Genomic DNA, 23,400 nt, shown 5'->3' with positions numbered 1-23,400 from the left:
AGAGGGATGGTGCTGCATCAGATGACATGGCCTCCACATCGCCTGACCTCAACCCAATTGAGATGGTTTGGGATGAGTTGGACCGCAGAGTGAAGGAAAAGCAGCCAACAAGTGCTTAGCATATGTGGAAACTCCTTCAAGGCTTTTGGAAAAGCATTCCAGGTGAAGCATTTTTGTTTACTACATGATTCCATATGTGTTATCATAGTTTGTCTTCACTATTATTCTGCAATGTATAAAAAATAAATACCCTTGATTTTTTTATTTTAATTTCACCTTTATTTAACTAGGCAAGTCAGTTAAGAACAAATTCTTATTTTCAATGACAGCCTAGGAACAGTGGGTTAGCTGCCTGTTCAGGGGCAGAACGACAGATTTGTACCTTGTCAGCTCAGGGATTTGAACTTGCAACCTTTCGGTTACTAGTCCAACGCTCTAACCACTAGGCTACCCAATTTTTGACTGTTACTCTACATATTACATCAATTACCTTAACTAACCTGTGTGGCCACACATTGACTCATTACTCTTTTTTATTTTTTACTTTAGTTGGTAAATATTTTCTTCATGTTGGTTAAGCTTGTAAGTAACCATTTCACAGTAAGGTCTACTACACTTGTTGTATTCGCATGTGACAAATAACATTTAATTTGAATAGTTGCTGTCATGGCGTTTGCAATAATAACTTGCTGATGCAAACGACATAAGAGACCAGCTGGAATTACTTGAACTGGTTTATGCATTCCAATCAGAATTTATCATTGGCCTGTTGATGGGAAGTTATTCACAGTTCAAAGCTGTTGAGTACACACAAACTACTGTGAAACCACTCTTGTGACTTTTGTCACAGAACAATTTTGGCAAGTTTCTTAAGTATGCATACTAGCTAGTCTAAAATGCCAAACACAAGCATTCTGGATGATATCATAATCATGTTTGTTTCCAACATTTAGGGTTGTTTTTCATCAAGAAGTCAGTTCTGCTTCGTGTTTTGTTTCCTTGCCTTGATACTAACGAGGATCGTGATACTGGTATTGTCCCGGCCCTAGTTGACAGACATTTGTCAATTAGACCGACCGCCTCAATTGGGTCTTATGTTGCAACATTTGAAATCATGTTTCTTTTTTTTTCTTTTTACATTGGGTAAAAGTAGATTCAGATCAACAAAATGGTATATCAAACACTGCAGTTGAGGAACAGTGGGAAAGTAATTCTGATTTGAAAGGTAATTAACTGGTAACCCTCCTTTTGATAAAATGGCTCTTGAATGTTTTGGTACGCCTACTGGAGAGCTCTTTGTCTACACCTATTAAGTAGGTGTAAGTAGTTAACTAAACAGTAAACCACAATGCTAACCCACACCTACAGTACGAACGCATTGTCATAGCTAGCCACCATGCATGTAACGCTGGAGTATGAATTTGCAGGTAGGTAAAGTTAACCAACTAGGTTCAATGTTAACTAGCTAACGTTCGCTAACTTGCTAACAGTACGCTTTAACTTGCAAGGAAAACAACTTTCTGACAAAATTAGAAACGCATAATATCTGAAAATGTAGTTAGACTCTTACCCATACACATGGATGAATACATCACAGCAGCGTGTCTTTTCTGGACAGCAATGTTGAGCGCAGTAGCAACACTTCTGCAGTTTTCCATGGCTAATGTTATATTTTTCAAAAAAGCTGCGGTAGCAAGGATTGTCTACACATACTGAGCAGCTAATGTTATAGAAAGGGTTGCCAACTAATTTTCAGGGTAAGTTGCTCAAGGCAGGTTGATTTGTTGCTAAATTACGTTGTGATGTCATTGCGTGACAATGTAAAACTGCGTCATTACGTAGAATACACAATAACGTTACTCAAATTGACTGGTCATCTCTGCAAAAAAAATATGATTTGACATTTGTTCAGGTACAGACTGCGACTCTTTTCTGTACTTCTGGCTGTACAATTTTGATTGAGACGTTGATTCATGTTCTGTTCAAGATCAAACATTCATGACCAACTATATTCATTGGGTTTGGCTTGTTGAACCAGTACTACTGCTGCTGTCAGCCAACAATGATTTGCTGAAATTGCTGCTGGCCTGCTGCTGCCTGTGCACAAGCTGAGCGCCTGCTGCTGACGTCACTCACAGTGCACTTTTTCAGCCAGGCATGTGACTGAGTGTGTGACAGAATTGTTTTTGTGTCATTTAGAGGGAAAATGTGTGCATTTTAGCATTTGAGTCACTTTTCAAAAGTTGCTAAAAGTTCAATATACAATTTTAAAAGTTTCTAAAATTGTTGCCAGGGTAGTCTGAAAAGTTGCTAAATTTGAATCACTGGTTATAGACCGAAGCGCGCTACATGGCAGAACAATCCAAACTCCTCTCTAGGCATGTCCAGCCTATCCATTATCCTATCCATTGTCTGGCACACAACAATGTGAGATCATAACATTTTGTGTGTTTTGGAACTTGTTTAGTCTCTGGGGTGCCCCCTGGTTAGTTGGTAACTAAGGGTTATGAAATCAACACACACACACACACTTTCCACTTTATATTTAGGGCACTCTGTCAAGTAATGGATGCGTGATAGGACTGGTGAGGTCTTTAGTTTCCAATTACATTGTGATTACTTTCTTTGCCTGCAGGGGTGCTGTTGGCAGCCGAGCATGTGAAGGGCAGCGTGAACTTGTCTGTGGATGAGGGCAAAGACAACAAGCTCCGTGTCTCAGAGTGAGTACACAACTACCACAACACCTATCAATGACTTTCTTCACAAATGTTCTCGTGACAATGTGTCATTGATGTGTGAAGAGAGAGTAAAGGATTTGTTACATTTTACGTTTAGCTACTTGACACTGTTTAGTGTTTTTTGCCAAAGTACCAATAGTGACTAGGCTTATATAAGGACATTTTATAAGGCACTGACTGCAATAATCAAGTGTTTTGTCTGGTGGTTATTCTCCCCCTCTCTCCCTCAGGTCAGTGCAGTTCAGCGACGTGAACTCCATCACTCGCTACCTTGCCCGTGTGACTCCCACTCTGAGCTTGTATGGCTCCAACATGCTGGAACAAACTGAGGTGATAGACTAGCACTGCCACACTGATTCCCAAGTGCTTGGGCTTGCCCAAAATGTACCCAGCATTATTAGCTCACGCTGTGTTATGGCTACTCAACTCAGAGCTTGGAGGCCCCACTAAATACATTTTAATATATTTTTTTAACCCCCTTTTTCTCCTTAATTTTCATATCCAATTGGTAATCCCGTACGGACTCAGGAGAGGCGAAGGTCCTCTGAAACAGAACCCCGCCAAGCCGCACTGCTTCTTGACACAATGCACACTTAACCCAGAAGCCAGCCACACCAATGTGTCGGAGGAAACGCCGTACACCTGGCGACCATGTCAGCGTGCATGCGCCCGGCCCGCCACAGGAATTACTAGAGCCCGATGGGACAAGGACATCCCTGCCGGCCTAACCCAGACGACGCTGGGCCAATTGTACGTCGCCTCATGAATCTCCCAGTCGCGGCCGGCTGAGACAGATCGATATCAAACAAGGATCTGTAGTAATGCAGTGCCTTAGACCGCTGCACCACTCGGGAGGCCCTCACTAAATTAATTCAGCCATTCACTGCTATTTAATGGATCAACTTATTATTACTTGAACCTTATCAGTTGCGATGCAGCTCTATCCAAGGCATTTCAGATTGTGCGCCATTCGGTCCCCTCCTTACTATTGCTCAACTGGTCTACTTTTCAATACCCTCCCCTTCATCCCCTCCTCTGTCTCTCTCCAGGTGGACCACTGGATGGAGTTCAGTACGCGGCGTGTGTGTGGCCAGTCGGGCCTAGCTACGGCCCTGGGGGAGCTGGACATGGCCTTGGCTCTGCGCACATTCCTGGTGGGCCACAGCCTGACTCTGGCCGACCTGTGTGTGTGGGCCGCGCTCAAAGGTCAGTCAGTCCCAGTGACTCAGCTGACCCTAGTGGGCGTCTAACACTTTAACCAAAGATGGATGGGGTCTTGTCTCCGACTATGATTCAATAATATGACATGCAATTTTATCAAATCGATTACCTAATGTTTAATTACCTAACTTTTAATTGATTACGTGATTGAAATAAACAATGCAACAATTAAACCATTAATAACCTGGGGCACCATGGAAGCATTAAGTTATATAATAATTTATATAGAGTGGAGTGGTTATCTCCTGAATCCACTTTCTTAAAGATATGAATATCTTTTATATCAATAGCAGTTAATTATTAATAGTCACCTCGATTGGTCTCATTCTGATTGTCGTAAGTACTTGGTTATCTGCACGAACCCTGGCTAAGAAGTTGAATCAGCAATACACAAATTGGCTCAATTATTTATTTACTAAATACCTAAATAATTACACAGATCTTCATTGTAAAGGGTTTAAACACTGTTTTCCATGATTGTTCAATGAACCATAAACAATTAATGAACATGCACCTGTGGAACGGTCGTTAAGACACTAACAGCTTAGACGGTAGGCAATTAAGGTCACAGTTATGAAAACTTAGGACACTAAAGAAGCCTTTCTAGTTACTCTGAAAAACACCAAAAGAAAGATGCCCAGGGTCCCTGCTCATCTGCGTGAATGTGCCTTAGGCATGCTGCAAGGAGGCATGAGGACTGCAAGATGTGGCCAGGGCAGTAAATTGCAATGTCCGTACTGTGAGACGCCTAAGACAGCGCTACAGGGAGACAGGACGGACAGCTGATCGTCCTCGCAGTGACAGACCACGCGTAACAACACCTGCACAGGATTGGTACTTCCGAACATCACACCTGCGGGACAGATACAGGATGGCAACAACAGCTGCCCGAGTTACACCAGGAATGCGCAATCCCTCCATCAGTGCTCAGACTGTCCGCAATAGGCTGAGAGAGGTTGGACTGAGGGCTTGTAGGCCTGTTGTAAGGCAGATCCTCAGACATCACCGGCAACAACGTCGCCTATGGGCACAAACCCACCATCGCTGGACCAGACAGGTCTGGCAAAAAGTGCTCTTCACTGATGAGTGGCGGGTTTGTCTCACCAGGGGTGATGGTCTGATTTGCGTTTATCATTGAAGGAATGACCGTTACACCGAGGCCTGTACTCTTGAGCGGGATCGATTTGGAGGTGGAGGTTCCGTCTGGGTTGGTGTGTCACAGCATCATCGGACTGAGCTTGTTGTCATTGCAGGCAATGACGCTGTGCGTTACAGGGAAGACATCCTCCTCCCTCATGTGGTACCCTTTCTGCAGGCTCATCCTGACACCCTCCAGCATGACAATGCCACCAGCCATACTGCTCATTCTGTGCGTGATTTCCTGCAAGACAGGAATGTCAGTGTTCTGCCATGGCCAGCGACGAGCCCGGATCTCAATCGCATTGAGCACGCCTGGGACCTGTTGGATCGGCAGGTGAGGGCTAGGGCCATTCCCCCCAGAAATGTCTGGGAACTTGCAGGTGCCTTGGTGGAAGAGTGGGGTAACCTCTCACAGCAAGAACTGGCAAATCTGGTGCATTCCATGAGGAGGAGATTCACTGCAGTTCTTAATGCAGCTGGTGGCCGCACCAGATACTGACTGTTGCTTTTGATTTTGACCCCCCTTTGTTCAGGGACACATTATTCCATTTCTGTTCGTCACGTCTGTGGAACTTGTTCAGTTTGTCTCAGTTGTTGAATCATACAAATATTTACACTTGTTAAGTTTGCTGAAAATAAACTCAGTTGACAGTGAGGACGTTTCAATTTTTTTGCCGAGTTTGATCTGTCCTGTCATGAAAAGCCCCTAGTGGGCTAACCCAATATGGCTGGTTACGCAAAGGAAGGGGGTTGAGTTTCAATGAAAGCGCGTAAATACAGAATCTTATGCATTCTAATAACCGCCCATTCGAGAAAAGGAAAATGCAATATATATATTTACTCTGAGTTGCGCTTCGATAGATGGGTCGAAGATTGAAGACTGGTTTTCCCAGCAGAGATCGCCATTGTCCTTTTTGAAGAATCTTTCTGGTCGTAAAGTTGTAGAGCGGATCCGTTAATGTTCCCTGTTGTTATTAGGAGATTGTCTGTCCTTTCTTAGGCCATGTACGCTTACAGCTGGAGCTGATAACTCAACGTCTAGGAGATATCACTTCTTCTTTAGGGAATAATCATTCAAAGTTCATACCAAGTTGCCACAATCAGCTCTCGCTGTATTCTGGCTGGTCTAGTTGAAATGAACCATTTCTGCGTGGTGATTGTCAGCTCCACGTTGAAATTTGCCCTTTTAAACGTATGGACACCAGTCCTCATGTCATTGCGAACTGAGGTTGACTTCTGTCAACGGGCTTTTGTACTGGGGGAGAGAAGGGTGTGTTTCATTGTTCTCAACCAATGTCTGTTCACTTGGGCGTGGCCACTGAGTGAGAATAAGTTTACTTATGAAAACAATTCTCTCATTTAGAAGCTAAAATCACATTTCATCTCTTCACAAATAGTTTCATATTTAAATTGCACAATTCCATGTGAATCTGCTAACTAGAATGTGTTGATTTTCCAAGATACAATTTGTCCTCCTATCATCATATATAATGTTCCAGACAACTGATCTGACATCGTATTCTTTAAGTACCAACGGACACTTTCAACTGGTTGAGAAAGGGAAATATTGTTCCATTCCCCAACCTTGTGATGATACTGTACTTTCTCTGTGGTAACACAGGGTTTTCCAATAGTCCATTCTGTAGAGTGGAGAGAAAAGGGGGGAAAGGTTATTTATGGGGGGGGGTCATAAACCTCACCCAACAGGGCAACGTCATGACAGTGTAGACAGTCATACTTAATAGCGCAGGCAAATGTATATCTAAAAACTAAACTATTTAGATGCACCTTGTACTAGATGCACAGAGCTATATTGATAACATATATCTGATGTTGAGGGGTCGAGGCTAGGCATTGATCTTGGACTTGACAGTTTTATGTTCTTGCCCTCTCTCTCACACATTCACACGTGGGTCCGTACAGGTAGCAACGACTGGCAGTCAATCCAGAAGCAGGCGGGGGCGTTCTCTCACGTGGCTCGCTGGTTTTCATTCCTGGGCTCCCAGGTACCCTTTACTGCAGTGGGCAACAAGTATGCCAACAGCAAGGCCCCTCCTTGCAAGTCCGATGTAAGTAACACAACTGCCAAAGGTTAACTCGCTGTATGTCTCCTCTTTGCATTGGATGTATGTCTCCTCTTTGCATTGGAAGTAATGGATTTCTGTCTGTAAATCCAATGTAAAGAGGAGTCCTAGCTTGACATCTGCACACTTCACACAAACTTACACTTAAATCAACCATGCATGCATTCCCAAATCCCTCTGCCTTTATCCTCCTCTCTCTGTCCCTACTCTCTGAGAAACAGGAGAAGAAGCAGGACTTGGGCAAGTTTGTGGAATTGCCGGGAGCCGAGATGGGAAAAGTGGTGGTTCGCTTCCCCCCTGAGGCCAGCGGGTGAGTGTCACCACTTGGCACAAAACAACAGTGTTGTGTTCATTAGGAACAAACAGCAGAATATATTTTTAACATTTTAAAAGGGGAAATGTATAGGTGTTACTTGTATTAATATTTCTATTCCTCTCAGGTACCTGCACATTGGCCACGCCAAGGCTGCCCTGCTCAACCAGCACTACCAGGTGACATTCAAGGGCAAGCTCATCATGCGCTTTGACGACACCAACCCCGAGAAGGAGAAGGAGGACTTTGAGAAGGTATTCCCCCAAATATGCCCCTTTTTTATTTTCTTTTGGTTAGCTAAATTGTTTCATATCAGTTATTTTCTCTTGATTTATAAACCATCAAGTGTGAAAATACTGTCTACATGCACGTTGAAGAATTGCTTACACATTGAGGCAATACAACGAGAGAAATAAAGTACCACATTAGTTACAACGCATTTGGGAAAATCTCCATGCTGATACAGGGTGGTATTTAGGGTTGGGTGATATTACGATAGCATCGGTGATGATTGACTGTGTCGTTGATGGTGACAACATCGATGTGACAGGTGATAATTTAGTGTTTAGCCCCTATTTGAACTTGAATTGGTCTGAGCAGTAAAGAACGGAGTCTCATAGTGCAGGGCAGCAGACAAAGGCTATAGCTAATAGAAATAGGAAAATTACTATTTCAATAAATATGTTATAGGCTAGAGAACGCAAGAGTAATCTAGGCCAGACGGAGTGGAGAAATCCACCAAAGAAAATATATTTTTTCCCCGCTGTCTGATGCATTATCAGTCGTAGGCTATATCTTAAACCTAACCTAATATTTTTTTTATTATAATGGACACTAACTCTCTTCTCTAGCTGTTTTAAAAAACGTGGCCTATATTCTCTTCTCTCTTAATTGGGCTACAGGCTACGCTTTTATTATTTTATGCATGGCTTTCTCCTGATCAAACAATGATTGTAACGGAGTTCCATCTGTTGTTTGACTAGCCTAAAAATGTAAAGTAGCCATGGGACTAATAATAAGAGAGAACAAACTATCAATGGCCTATAGAAAAATGAAATTCCAAGTTTATTCAAGTTTATGCTTATTAAGAAAAATGATTCATGCGGCCTATAAAATCCCTCCATGTGCGAGGGTGAAAACCAAATGGCCAATAACCTATCCTCCTCCTAGGCTCTTCATAAAAGATAAGTTAACTCTTAACTTCTTGCGTCGAGCCATCCCGGATCCGGGATCGTGAATACAGCCTCAAGCTCATTACCATAACGCAACATTAACTATTCATGAAAATCGCAAATGAAATGAAATTAATATGCTAGCTCTCAAGCTTAGCCTTTTGTTAACAACACTGTCATCTTAGATTTTCAAAATATGCTTCTCAGCCATAGCAAAACAAGCATTTGTGTAACAGCTAGCGCAGCTAGCGTAGCATTTAGCGTTAGCATCAGCAGGCAACATTTTCACAAAAACCAGAAAATCATTACCTTTGAAGAACTTCAGATGTTTTCAATGAGGAGACTCTCAGTTAGATAGCAAATGCTCAGTTTTTCCTGAAAGATTATTTGTTTAGGAGAAATTGCTCCGTTTGGTGCGTCACGTTTGGCTACCAAAAAAAAACGAAAATTCAGTCTTCAAAACGCCGAACTTTTTTCCAAATTAACTCCATAATATCGACTGAAACATGGTAAACGTTGTTTATAATCAATCCTCAAGGTGTTTTTCACATATCTCTTCATGATATATCGTTCGTTGAAAGCCTCCTCTCTCCTCTCAATCACTGGATGACTGCGTGCAGCTTGTAGATTACGCACCAATTTAGACAAAGGACACCGGGCGGACCCCTGGTAAATGTAGTCTCTTATGGCCAATCTTCCAATGATATGCCTACAAATACGTCACAATGCTGCAGACACCTTGGAGAAACGATAGAAAGGGCAGGCTCATTCCCGGCGCATTCACAGCCATATAAGGAGACAATGGAAAACAGCTTCAAAAATTCTGCCCATTTCCTGGTTGAAGTTTCATCTTGGTTTCGCCTGTAGCATGAGTTCTGTGGCACTCACACTAATATCTTTGCAGTTTTGGAAACCTTAGAGTGTTTTCTTTCCAAAGCTGCCAATTATATGCATAGTCGAGCATCTTTTCATGACGAAATATTGCGCTTAAAACGGGCACGTTTTTTTATCCATAAATTAAAAGAGCGCCCCCTATATCCAAGAAGTTAAGGATCCGCAGATATGCATATTCTTGGTACCATTTGAAAGGAAACACTTTCAAGTTTGTGGAAATGTGAAAGGAATGTAGCAGAATATATCACAATAGATCTGGTAGGAGATGATACGATGAAATAAACAACCAATCTTTTGTAAAAAATTTTTTTAAAAAGTACGATCTTTGACATGCAAGAGAAAGGCCATAATGTATTATTCCAGCCCAGGTGCAATGTGTGAATATGCAAAGTTTTAGACTGATCAATGAACCATTGCATTTCTGTTCAAAATGTTGTATCAAGACTGCCCAAATGTGCCTAATTTGTTTATTATTAACTTTTCATGTTCAAAATTGTGCACTCTCCTCAAACAATAGCATGGTATTATTTCACTGTAATAGCTTCTGTAAATTGGACAGTGCTTTTAAATTAACACGAATTTAAGCTTTCTGCCCATATCAGATATGTCTATGTTCTGGGAAAGTTTCTTGTTACTTACAACCCTCATACTAATTGCTTTAGCCTAAGTTAGCTCAACTGTCCTGTGGAAGGGACACCGATCCTGAAGAATTTTATAGTCTAATCCTATAGGCTATTTTCAAATCATGGCTTTGAGAGATGGAACAAACAATATTGTTTATTTACTATTATTTTATGAGGCAAATAAAGCAACTCTCTAGTTGAGTACAGTCGACTGCTTCTCTCCAGCCCATGATGTATAACCTAAGGCCGTTACTTATCAAACTGTCACTGCTCCATCATGTGCGCCCCACTTAGACAAACACCCTCCGTTTCATGCAGAAGCTCCTCCACCAGAAAGGAATATTAAAAAAGATGTGCTGCCACTTAGCCTCTGCCCAGGCTATCGACAACGTTATGATTCATCCAGTTGATTCGTTTTGGGGTAATAGGCCAACTGGTGTTTTTAGATGAGTTTTGGGGGAGGGGTTGGCCAATAAGAGGCAATACATTCATATATCAATGCTTTCTGGGTCCATAATCACAATAGGACAAAGGTTGACATCGCCCAACCCTAGTGCTATTCTGACCTGAGATCCTTGTGCCTTACTCAAATGTTCGTACAAGTTTCCATTGACATTAATCTGAAAGTGTGCGTTTCACATGTTTATTTAAACTCGGAATTGGACTCTAATGGCATGTTTCCACCGTAAGAATTGCTTGGCCTAAAGACAGACTTTTGTGTTTCCATCTCTGAGTATAACTGGCCTGAAAAAAGACTTGGTGTGCCTTGAGGACTTTGGTTGTAATGAAACCCCTGAAAACTCTATCCACCTGTTCCCTCTGTTTTATCATAGGTGATTCTGGAGGACTTGGCCATGCTGCAGATCAAGCCTGACCAGTTCACCTACACCAGCGACCACTTCCCTCGCATCCAGGGCATGGCGGAGCAGCTGCTGAGGGAGGGCAAGGCCTACATCGACGACACACCCCCAGAACAGATGAAGGCGGCGAGGGAACAGCGCACCGAGTCCCGCCACCGCAGCAACTGTAAGGAGAATGAGAGTGGAGCAATGGCTGAATTTCACCCTCAATCCGTAGGCACTGTTAGATCTGAAGCTATTTGATATGATCATCTTCACCCCTTTCTCGCTCTCCCCCAGTGGTGGAGGAGAACCTGAAGATGTGGGAGGAGATGAAGGCGGGCACGGAGTATGGCCAGACGTGCTGCATGCGGGCCAAGATTGACATGGCCTCCAACAACGGCTGCATGCGCGACCCCACCCTCTACCGCTGTAAGAATGCCCCCCACCCCCGCACTGGCAGCACCTACAGGTAGGGGGACACGGCATGCTACCAACATTTTTTTTAATGGAATTAATGCAATTTTTTAAATGATTTCACCTAATGCACTAGCAAATAAATGATTTCTGTATTTTTTATAAAGTCTTAAGGACAGGTTTTACAATACCAAAAAACTCTAATCAAATCAAACTTTATTTGTCACATGAGCTGAAAACCAGGTGTAGACCTTCCTGTGAAATGCTTACTTACATGCCTTAACCAGCAATGCAGTTCAAGAAAGAGCTAAGAAAATATTTACCAAATAAACTAAAGTAAAAAGTATCACAATAAAATAACGAGCTTATATACAGGGGGTACTTGTATCGAGTCAATGTGCAGGGCTACAGGTTAGTCGAGGTAATTTGTACATGTAGGTAGGGGTAAAGTGACTGCATAGATAATAAACAGCGAACCGCAGCAGTGTAAAAACAAATGGTGGGGGGGGGTCAATGTAAATAGTCTGGTGGCCATTTGATGAATTGTTCAGCAGTCTCATGGGGATATAAGCTGATAGAGCCTTTTGGTCCTATACTTGGCGCTCCGGTACCGCTTGTCATGAGGTAGCAGATAGAACAGTTTGACTTAGGTGGCTGGAGTCTTTGACAATTTTAGGGCCTTCCTCTGACACCGCCTAGTATAGAGGTCCTGGATGGCAGGAAGCTTGGCCTCAGGAATGTACTGGGCCGTACGCACTACCCTCTGTCGTGCCTTGCGATCGGAGGCTGAGCAGTTGCCATACCAGGCGGCGATGCAGCCTGTCAGGATGCTCTCGATGGTGCAGCTGTAGAACTTTCTGGGGACCAATGCCAAATATTTTTCGTCTCCTGAGGGGGAATAGGTGTTTTCGTGCCCTCCTCGGAAGTTCCTCAAGGAACTTGAAGCTTCCGACACGCTCCACTACAGCCCTGACAATGTTAATGGGGGCCTGTTCGACCCGCCTTTTCCTGCAGTCCACAATCAGCTCCTTTGTCTTGCTCACATTGAGGTAGAGGTTGTTGTCTCTGACCTCCCTATAGGCTGTCTCATCGTTGTTGATATTCAGGCCTACCACTGTTGTCATCAGCAAACTTGATGGTGTTGGAGTTGTGCTTGGCCATGCAGTCGTAGGTGAACAGGGAGTACAGGAGTGGACTAAGCACGCACCCCTGAGGGGCCCCGGTCTTGAGGATCAGCGTGGCAGATGTGTTGTTTCCTCAATTACTTCCTGGGGGTGGCCCATCAGGAAGTCCAGGTTCCAGTTGCAGAGGAAGGTGTTCAGTCCCAGGGTCCTTAGCTTATTGATGAGCTTGGAGGGCATTTTGGTGTTGAACGCTGAGCTGTAGTCAATGAATAGCATTCTCACATAGCTGTTTTTTTTGTCGTGGGAAAGGGCAGTGTGGAGTGCGATTGAGATTGTCGTCTGTGGATCTGTTGGGACGGTATGAGAATTGTGTGAGTGGTTCTAAGGCAGGTGTGCCCAACCTTCTTTGACGTGAGATCTACTTCTTCATTTGCCATCCTGATGAGATCTACCAGTCTCAAAACCAACCAACAAAATGTATGAAACGCAACACACCACTGAGTATGGACCTGCTGCTATGATACCTATTTGATACCCAAATATAATGTGGACCAAAAACATGTTTTCCACAATTAGTGCAACTCATTTAATTTCCTACCTTAGTGTGTTTTTTGGCATTGGGTGGAGGCAAGTAGTTTTTCATAGTCTGTAGCAGCTTGTTGCAAGTCTCATTCAGGCCACAAGTTGGTCCTCAGTCATAGTAAATCTGTACTTGGACTATTTTCTTCATGTGAGAAAATGCAGACTCCGAGGTAGTTTGATTCAAAAAGGGCTGATAAGTTGAGAGCACATCTTGTTATGTTGGGATACTTCTCTTCTTGCAGTAGCTCCCAGAACTCTTCCTTCATCTCAGTGGCTGGCCTGAATATCAGCTGACTGTCATTTTTAATGGTGAGAAATTCCGTTTCTGCTTTAGTTGTGTCCAACTGAAAAAGTGATCCCATTTTGGAGGCAATGACTTCCACATTTATGTCTGTGACAAATGGAAAGCACATATAAGTGGCAATAGGCTCAAGTGATGCAAAGTCAGAGAAACTACTGTCAAACTCAGATAAGATACTCTGGACTTGCTCCACGTAACGTGCATTGTAAAGCTGTGCTGTGTCCTTGCCCTGTCGTTCAAGTTCTGAATGTATGTGTTGACAGAAGTGCAGGTCCTTACGTTTCGGCTTTCTTGTGAGCAGTCGTAGTTTGCATTTAAATGTTCAGAGCTGATCATGTCAGTTACATGTTTTCCTTTTCCTTGCAGTTCTACATTCAATTCATTAAGCATGTAAGTTATGTCAATGAGAAATGCTCAATCCAGGAGTCACTGTGTGTCCTCTAGCTGTGCATATTCTGCATGTTTGGAAACCTTGAGAAACTCCTTGATTTCAGGCAACAACTCACTGAAACTCCCACATCTGTGTCTGTGTTCTCTGCTTTAGTCTCTTCTAAGTGAATAGTAAATAGACTGCTACAAATAATATAGATGAGAACTCTTGGTAGATAACCTGTAGACCACACTATCTTAAGTTACTCTACCTCAGGTGAGCAATACGTCGAGACTTCTTTAATAGTAGACATTGTGCACCAGCTGTTATTGACAAATAGACACACACCCTCGCCCCTTGTCTTACCAGACATAGCTTGTCAGGCCTGCCGATGAGTGGAAAATCCCGCCAGCTCTATATTATCCGTGTCGTCGTTCAACCACGACTTGGTGGGACATAAGATATTACTGTTTTTAATGTCTCGTTGGTAGGATAGTCTTGCTCGTATATCATTCATTTTGTTTTCCAATGATTGCACGTTGACCAATAGAACAGATGGTATTGGAGGTTTTCTCACTTGCCTATGAATTCACAGAAGGCAGCCTGACCTCTGCCCCCTTTTTCTCCGTCTTTTCTTCACGCAAATGGGCCTGTTCCCAAGAAAGCAGTATATCCTTCGCACCGGACTCATTAATTCGTTTTTTTCCATTTCTAGGTGATTAATCGCTGTTCTGATGTCCAGAATTTATTTTCGGTCGTAAGAGACGGTAGCAGCAACATTATGTAAAAAATAAGTTACAAACAATGAGAAAAATAGCACAGGTTAGGAGCCCGTAAAATGGCAGCCATCCCCTCCGGTGCCATTCATTGGGCGTGGGTGAAATTTTGCTGTTTTAAAGCTAACTTCCTGCAAATCTACACATTTTGCAATGTTATACTGTCACTCACTCAAGCGCAACAAAATCAGTGGGGCACCCCCATGCAACAAATTGTTGCTTCTCCCCAACTGTCTAGTTTGAATTCCTTTATAGATGATCTTATAAAAAATATATAGCTCCATAATTTTTTTATACATACTTTGTATGGTTTTAGTCATTTCAAGGTTACACTGAAATATTTTTGCCTGCCCACCGCTGCTGAATGAATGTAGAGGAAACAGTGGTATCACTCTTGGCTCACGCCTGGCAAATATGGTATATCCTGTGCAGCAGCTCACAAAGGTGCATTACAGGGTTCACACATTTCATAAAGACATACAGGGGGACAGTATAGAAGCATCTTCCTTTCCAAAATAGTGACTCAACCCTCTCTCTACCCCTCCCCCAGGGTGTACCCCACGTACGACTTTGCCTGCCCCATCGTTGACAGTGTGGAGGGCGTGACTCATGCGCTGCGCACAACAGAGTACCACGATCGCGACGACCAGTTCTACTGGGTGATCGAGGCGTTGCGTCTGCGCAAGCCCTACATCTGGGAGTACGCCCGGCTCAACCTCAACAACACTGTGCTCTCCAAGCGCAAGCTCACCTGGTTCGTTGACCAGGGCTACGTCGATGGCTGGTGAGTCCACTAATATCCTTTCCACACGACAGGGTGTTGGGTTCACTAGGACACACCATAGCAAAATTGTATGTAACTGTAAATGAAGACCGGTGTTCTAATTTGACAAGTTCAGGAAGTACCACTCTGTTTTTTAAACAATCTCTCTGGAATAAATAGTCGCTTTTCGCTGGTGAAGTAGATTTTTGATATCCGTTGGTACAAGATAATCTTCACTTTTGTTTCACCTCTCCCTCAGGGACGACCCTCGCTTCCCAACTGTCAGAGGTATCCTGCGCAGAGGAATGACCGTCGAGGGCCTCAAGCAGTTCATCGCTGCCCAGGTGTGTGTGTGTTTTGCTATGTACAACCCCGTTTTGAGAAATGACTGTCTAAACTGCTTTCTAGTACTCAGTGGTTCCTCAGATCTTAATGAACTGTGTGTATGTGTGTCTAAGAACCTTGGGGATGTTGATGTTCATCCCATCTTACTTTCAGGTTTTTAGCCTGTATCCCCCCTTTTATTCCCTTGTTGATTCCTTCTTTGAAACCTTATTTTGTTTTTTTCCCCCCACTCACCCAGGGTGGATCCAGGTCCGTGGTCAACATGGAATGGGACAAGATCTGGGCCTTCAACAAGAAGGTATGCCTGCATGGACACTGATATTCCCATCCACATACTCCCTACATACCCATTTGGACTGATCCTGATTGAATCCTGCCCCTTGATCCTAATTAAAGCCTGCCACTTTGAAACCCACTGTAGGGTTGAAGATGGTCACCTCACGCCCATCCCATATATGAAAATCAGTGGCATGAGGGGAAAATACATTGTTGGTAGATTTGACAAGACTGTATTGTAGGTTTTTAGAAATGTTCAGTTATTGAAGGTTTTGGTTTCCCAAATTGGTTGGAGCAAAATGAAATGCTCTGAATCCCTAAGGAAGCTTGTTTCACGTGCACACACACATGGTTCCTTTGATAGGGTGCCTACTCACAGCTTGCATTGCTGCCTTCCTCAAAATAAACGTGAATGTCACCGTCCAGCATACTTTATACATAGTGGGTGTCACAAACTGATTAAGGTTCTTAGAAGTATTTGGCTGATTTTTATTTGTATTTAAAAAATATATATTATATATTTATTTTTTTGCCACAGATAAAACCATTCAGCCCCATCTGGGAGACTAACATTCATTGCAATCATATCCCCCTAATTTATACACTCCTCGCTACCTTTCAGAATTTCATGTAAATCTTGGCATTCCATTGTCTGTCTGCATGCAGTAACTGCCTCCTCTTAAATTTGCGCACCTATGCGTCTGGGCTGGATGACGTCATGCAAAAGTGCTCCTCCATGGTCAGGGGGGCTAGGTGTTGTCAAGGTGCCATTTTTTTGTGTCCAATATACAAATACTCCCTTCTTCTAAACCATTAATGATTTTAACATTGCTATGTATGTCATATATTATATCTAGGGAAGACATTTATTTCCCCTCTAAGCCCATGATATTGGCAATGAGGAGGGGAGGGATGTAGTAGATGTACCCGATCCTGTCTGAACTTGTTTTACCCACTCCGAACCTCCAGTCTCTCTCTCTCGTTTGACATTGAACTGCATCTCACTTTCTGTTTCCAAGCTGCCAATTAGCTGTATCAAGGTACTCCTCCTCCTCCTTCCCTCCATCTTTGTGCTTTCCATCCTGTCCCTCCACCGTCTTCTCCAATCTGCATTTCCATTAATTCTACAACAATTTTGCTTAAATCTCACTAGGAGCAAATGTTAAGCTCATTCTGGAGTCTGACTCCTAGTCACTTCTGAGAAGAACATCCCTATAAAGTTAACTTTCTTCCCCCATACTGCTCTCTTAGACACTCCTGTCCCATTGCTTATGTGTCCCTGATTTTCCGGCCACCTCCCATTCCCACAACTGGCAGCTTTGAGGTGTAGAGGTGACGAGCACAAGGAAAAAGTGGATTCCAGTAGTCTTCGAAAAGTGACTATTCACTTGCTTTTGGCAGACATATTTTGGAAGACTACTAGTATCTATAAACTTTGATTAGGAAAACCTTTGGTGGCACCGGCATACCTGTATATAACATGACAGCAGTGTATTGTTAGGCTCGGTTTTTACTTGGCTACAGGATGTGAAACATTCAAAGGTCCTCCTCTCCCCATGGCTATAGATGCTCCCATTTTGCCTTTAGTCTGTGTAGCTGGCAATACATACTGCAAAACTGGATCCCCCTCTACGTTCTATCCTCCATGTCGTCCCTGTACTCTGCCACCACCATCCACCCCTTCTTTTCTTCCTTCAATGGTGTGTATGGTGAAAGTATTTCTGTTCACTTGCCCAGAAAAATACTATTTTGACACTTGAGCCAAGCTGTACTGTGCTGGGTTGGGTATTTTCCTTTCACTTTGTTGTTTCCAGCATGGTTCCAACAACAATGGTAGATGCATAACCAGGCCAGCACAGTACCCCTCTGCTCTGTAGGCTCAGCTGGTTAGTGTGAAATAAGTTGAAGATGTTCCGGTCCAATTGAACTGTCCTCTGTGGACTAGTCTTCAGTCAGGATATTGAATGAGTTTTTATGTCTACACAGGATATCATTGCAATAATGAACCTCTTCCATTTCTGTGTGTCTGTAGATTATCGACCCAGTGGCCCCAAGATACACGGCCCTGTCAGGATCCTACTCAGTCCCTGTTGTCATCCCTGAGGCAACAGAGGAGATGAAGGAGGCCGTCAAACACCCCAAGGTACCCTGATGCCAATTATTTGCACTGAAGTGGCACACTATTCCCGACAAAGTACAATACAAAAGCCAAAAGTAGTGCACTATATAGGAAGTATTGCACTCCAATCTAGTGTTCAGCAGCCAAAGTATGACATGTATATTACTCTGACAATGCTAAGAGTTCCCCTCACAATCAAAATACCGCAGTCGAGTTGTGTGTATGTTGTGAATTATCAACCAACTTAATCTTTCCTAAATTAATATAGTCAAATAAACTGCCAAATCAACCAAATATAGTCAATCAATCATACCATCTGCTACTAAACCTAGCAAATGTATTTTTTTACCCTCCCAGAACACAGAGGTGGGGATGAAAGAGGTGTGGTACGGACCCAGGGTGCTGGTGGAGGGGGCAGATGCAGAGACCTTCACAAAGGGAGATATGGTCACCTTCATCAACTGGGGAAACATCATCATCACCCAGATCCACAAGTAAGATTGTGATCCCACCTTAAAGTTCAACTTATAAAGCATACATACAGGCTTCATAAGCACCATACAAATGCTTCTCAAATCATCTATATGAGCATGTCATACTTTAAAAATGGTCTATAAACATTATGGATGTGCATATTTCCCTTTCAAGACCATTTTGATACGTATCTAGATACATGGGCTCCGATACGATAACATAATAAATGACATTGGTTGTCACTCAACTGATAAAGCCTAATTTTGCGCAAGCCATTTTACAAATGTTTGAATGCTGAAAGTGACTCGCGGCCAACCTGTCATTGGTCAGCATGCGAAACAGTGCGCAGTTTGACTAGGCTACTGATATTGCCTGGGTTGTTCGGGATGCAAAATGACTTGTAGATCAAGGACTGTCAACACAGTTACATGCTTAGTTTGACACTAAAGTAGAGGACACATGAGTTGTCACAGAAGATTAGGGATATTTTCGGAAGGTTGAAAGAAAGTAATACAAGCAACGACAACAAAGTAATGTTTCAGTCAATGTTATGACCAATGCATGTTACATTTGGATCAGTTTGGGGTCCCGTGGACCAATGCACTCATCTTAAACATTTGAACTGGGTACCGATGCCTATTGGTGAATCATTACATCCCTAATAAACAGTGCGCTATGTCAGTGGTTCTCAATCCTGGTCCTTTGGACGCGTTTGTGCCTTGGCCCTACACACCAACTCACCATTAAGCTTTGAATCAGATCATTTGAATCATCTGTATAGTGCTAAGGCAAAAACAAAATTGTGAACCCCTTTTGAGTCCCCAGGAACAGGCTTCAGAACCACTGCGTTATGTCACATTTGGCAATTCGCCCAACCGTGGGAATTACATCAAATGAAATCTTGGACAAATCTAATTTTGTCACATGCGCTGAATACAGACCTTACAGTGAATTGCTTTCTTACAAGCCCTTAACCAACAATGCAGTGAAGAAAAAAGGAAAAAAAGTAACAAAGAGCAGCAGTAAAAAGTTTAGCGAGGCTATATACAGGGGTGACTAAAGTGACTAAGCATAGATAATAACAGTAGCAGCAGTGTAAAAGAGGGTGGGGAGACAATTCAAAGAGTCTGGGTAGCCATTTGATTAGATTTTCAGGAGTCTTATGGCTTGGGGGTTAAAGCTGTTAAGAAGTCTCTTGGACCTAGACTTGGCGCTCCGGTACTGCTTGCCGTGCGATAGCAGAGAGAACAGTCTATGACTAGGGTGGCTGGAGTCTTTGACAATTTTTAAGGCCTTCCTCTGACACCGCCTAGTATAGAGGTCCTGGATGGCAGGAAGCTTTTCCCCAGTAATGTACTGGGCCGTACGCACTACCCTCTGTAGTGCCTTGTGCTCGGAGGCAGAGCAGTTTCATTCCTAGGCAGTGATGCAACCACTCAGGGTTAGAGGTCGACCGATTAATCTGAATAGCCGATTAATTAGGGCCGATTTTAAAGTTTTCATAAGAATCGGAAATCAGTATTTTTGGACAGCAATTTGCAGATTTAAAAGGTATTATTTTTTATTTATTTAACTAGGCAACTCTTGGAACCACCCCCCCGGATCTGGGATAATTGTCATCAACTACGCTAAATAGCATAGTGCAACGGGCAAATAAATCCTACTAGAAAATATTCATGTAATCACAAGTGAAATATAGCTAAACACAGCTTAGCCTTTTGTTAATCACCCTGTCGTCTCAGATTTTGAAATTATGCTTTACAGCGAAAACAATATAAGTGTTTGTAAGTTTATCGATATACTGACAAAACATTATGTACACCTAGCGGCAGGTAACTTGGTCACGAACATCAAAAAAAGCAATCAAATTAATTATTTACCTTTGAGCTTTGGATGATTTCACTCACGAGACTCCCAGTTAGACAGCAAATGTTCCTTTTGTTCCATAAAGATATTTTTGTATATCCAAATACCTCTGTTAGTTTGATGCGTTATGCCTAGGAATCCACCGGAAATAGCGGTCACGACAACGCAGACAAAAATTCCAAATTATATCCATAAAATCGACAGAAACATGGCAAACGTTTTTATAATCAATCCTCAAGGTGTTTTTCAAATATCTATTCGATAATATATCAACCGGGACAGTTGGCTTTTCACTAGGACCGGGAGGGAAAATGGCTACCTCTCTGTTTAGCGCAAAAATCACACTGAGAGCCAACAACAGACCACTTACGCAATGTGGACGTTTACGCTCATTCTTCAAAATAAAGGCCTGAAACTACGTCTAAAGGCTGTAGACACCTTAGGGAAGCCACAGAAAAAGGAATCTGGTTGATATCCCTTTCAATGGGCAATAGGGATGCATAGAAAGGCAGGGGTTTCAAAATAAGAGTCACTACCAGATTGGATTTTCATCAGGCTTTCGCCTGCAATATCAGTTCTGTTATACTCACAGACAATATTTTTACAGTTTTGGAAACTTCAGTGTTTTCTATCCTAAGCTGTCAATTATATGCATATTCTAGCATCTGGTCATGAGAAATAGGCAGTTTACTTTGGGAATGTTATTTTTCCAAAAATATAAATAGTGCCCCCTAGCTTCAAGAGGTCAAGAACACATTCTTATTTTCAATGACGGCCTAGGAAAGGTGGGTTAACTGCTTCGTTCAGGGGCACAACGACAGATTTTCACCTTGTCAGCTCGGGGTTTCCAATCTTGCAACCTTACAGTTAACTTGTCCAACGCAATAACGACCTGCCTCTCTCTCGTTGCACTCCATAAGGAGACTGCCTGTTACGTGAATGCAGTAAGCCAAGGTAAGTTGCTAGCTAGCATTAAACTTATCTTTATAAAAAAATCATAATCACTAGTTAACTACACATGGTTGATGATATTACTAGATATTATCTAGCGTGTCCTGCGTTGCATATAATCTGACTGAGCATACAAGTCTGACTGAGCGGTGGTAGGCAGAAGCAGGCGTGTAAACATTCATTCAAACAGCACTTTCGTGCGTTTTGCCAGCAGCTCTTCGTTGTGCGTCAAGCATTGCACTGTTTATGACTTCAAGCCTATCAAGTCCCGAGATGAGGCTGGTGTAACCGAAGTGAAATGGCTAGCTAGTTAGCGCGTGCTAATAGCGTTTCAAACGTCACTTGCTCTGAGCCTTCTAGTAGTTGTTCTCCTTGCTCTGCATGGGTGACGCTGCTTCGATGGTGGCTGTTGTCGTTGTGTTGCTGGTTCGAGCCCAGGGAGGAGCGAGGAGAGGGACGGAAGCTATACTGTTACACTGGCAATACTAAAGTGCCTATAATAACATCCAATAGTCAAAGGTTAATGAAATACAAATGGTATAGAGGGAACTAGTCCTATAATTCCTATAATAACTACAACCTAAAACCTCTTACCTTGGAATATTGAAGTCTCATGTTAAAAGGAACCACCAGCTTTCATATGTTCTCATGTTCTGAGCAAGGAACTGAAACGTTAGCTGTCTTACATAGCACATATTGTACTTTTTACTTCTGCATTATTTAAAGCAAATTGAACATGTTTCATTATTTATTTGAGGCTAAATAGATTTTATTGATGTATTATATTAAGTTAAAATAAGTGTTCATTGTTGTTGTAATTGTCATTATTAAAAAATAGGCCTTTTTTTTATCAAATCGGTATCGCCTTTTTGGTCCTCCAATTATCTGTATCGGCGTTGAAAAATCATGATCGGTCGACCTCTAGTAAGGATGCTCTCTGGTGCAGCTGTAAAACCTTTTAAGGATCTGAGCACCTGTACCAAATCTTTTCGGTTTACTGAGGGGGAATAGGTTTTGTCGTGCCCTCTTCACGACTGTCTTGGTGTGCTAGGACCATGTTAGTTTGTTGGTGATGTGGACGCCAAGAAACTTGACGCTCTCAACTTTTCCACTACAGCCCCGTCGATGAGAATGGGGGCATGCTCGGTCCTCCATTTCCTGTAGTCCACAATCATCTCCTTTGTCTTGATCACGTTGAGGGAGAGGTTGTTGTCCTGGCACCACACGTTCAGGTCTCTGACCTCCCTATAGGCTGTCTCATCATTGTCGGTGATCAGGCCTACCACTGTCGTCATCAGCAAACTTAATGTTGGTGTTAGAGTCGTGCCTGGCCGTGCAGTCATGAGTGAACAGGAAGTACAGGAGGGGACTGAGCGCACACCCTAGAGGGGCCCCTGTGTTGAGGATCAGTGTGGACGATGTGTTGTTACCTACCCTCACCACCTGGGGGCGGCCCGTCAGGAAGTCCAGGATCAAGTTGCAGAGGGAGGTGTTTAGTCCCAGGGTCCTTAGCTTATCTCCCTCACTAGCTTTAAGCACCAACTGTCAGAGCAGCTCACAGATTACTGCACTTGTACATAGCCCACCTATAATTTAGCCCAAACAACTACCTCTTTCCCTACTGTATTTAATTAATAAATTTATTTTACTCCTTTGCACCCCATTATTTTTATTTCTACTTTGCACGTTCTTCCATTGCAAATCTACCATTCTAGTGTTTTACTTGCTATATTGTATTTACTTTGCCACCATGGCCTTTTTTTTGCCTTTTACCTCCCTTATCTCGCCTCATTTGCTCACATTGTATATAGACATGTTTATACTGTGTTATTGACTGTATGTTTGTTTATTCCATGTGTAACTCTGTGTCGTTGTATGTGTCGAACTGCTTTGCTTTATCTTGGCCAGGTCGCAATTGTAAATGAGAACTTGTTCTCAACTTGCCTACCTGGTTAAATAAAGGTGAAATAATAAAAAATAAATAAAAAAATTGATGAGCTTGGAGGGCACTA

At 42.8% G+C, this 23,400-nt stretch overlaps 1 protein-coding gene across 2 annotated transcripts in view; it reads left to right on the top strand.

Moving 5' to 3' along the window:
* Positions 1 to 23,400, top strand: part of LOC112263456 (bifunctional glutamate/proline--tRNA ligase) — a 56,166-nt gene that overhangs the window by 5,014 nt on the left and 27,752 nt on the right. The window contains exons 2-15 of one of the 2 annotated variants that reach the window (XM_024439705.2): positions 2,636 to 2,720; positions 2,969 to 3,068; positions 3,788 to 3,944; positions 7,023 to 7,168; positions 7,405 to 7,493; positions 7,624 to 7,750; positions 11,019 to 11,211; positions 11,325 to 11,496; positions 15,145 to 15,378; positions 15,617 to 15,701; positions 15,941 to 16,000; positions 16,998 to 17,018; positions 18,011 to 18,121; positions 18,455 to 18,591. In XM_024439705.2, the coding sequence (XP_024295473.1) occupies positions 2,636 to 2,720; positions 2,969 to 3,068; positions 3,788 to 3,944; positions 7,023 to 7,168; positions 7,405 to 7,493; positions 7,624 to 7,750; positions 11,019 to 11,211; positions 11,325 to 11,496; positions 15,145 to 15,378; positions 15,617 to 15,701; positions 15,941 to 16,000; positions 16,998 to 17,018; positions 18,011 to 18,121; positions 18,455 to 18,591 (1,717 nt within the window). The remainder of the gene's footprint in view (positions 1 to 2,635; positions 2,721 to 2,968; positions 3,069 to 3,787; positions 3,945 to 7,022; positions 7,169 to 7,404; positions 7,494 to 7,623; positions 7,751 to 11,018; positions 11,212 to 11,324; positions 11,497 to 15,144; positions 15,379 to 15,616; positions 15,702 to 15,940; positions 16,001 to 16,997; positions 17,019 to 18,010; positions 18,122 to 18,454; positions 18,592 to 23,400) is intronic. The other variant, XM_024439706.2, reaches the window with a different exon arrangement.

The sequence above is a fragment of the Oncorhynchus tshawytscha genome, linkage group LG12 (genome assembly GCF_018296145.1).
Source record: "Oncorhynchus tshawytscha isolate Ot180627B linkage group LG12, Otsh_v2.0, whole genome shotgun sequence".
NCBI classification, from domain to species: domain Eukaryota; kingdom Metazoa; phylum Chordata; class Actinopteri; order Salmoniformes; family Salmonidae; genus Oncorhynchus; species Oncorhynchus tshawytscha.
Note: the sequence above shows the minus strand (reverse complement) of the source record. Positions and strands in the feature narration are given on the sequence as shown.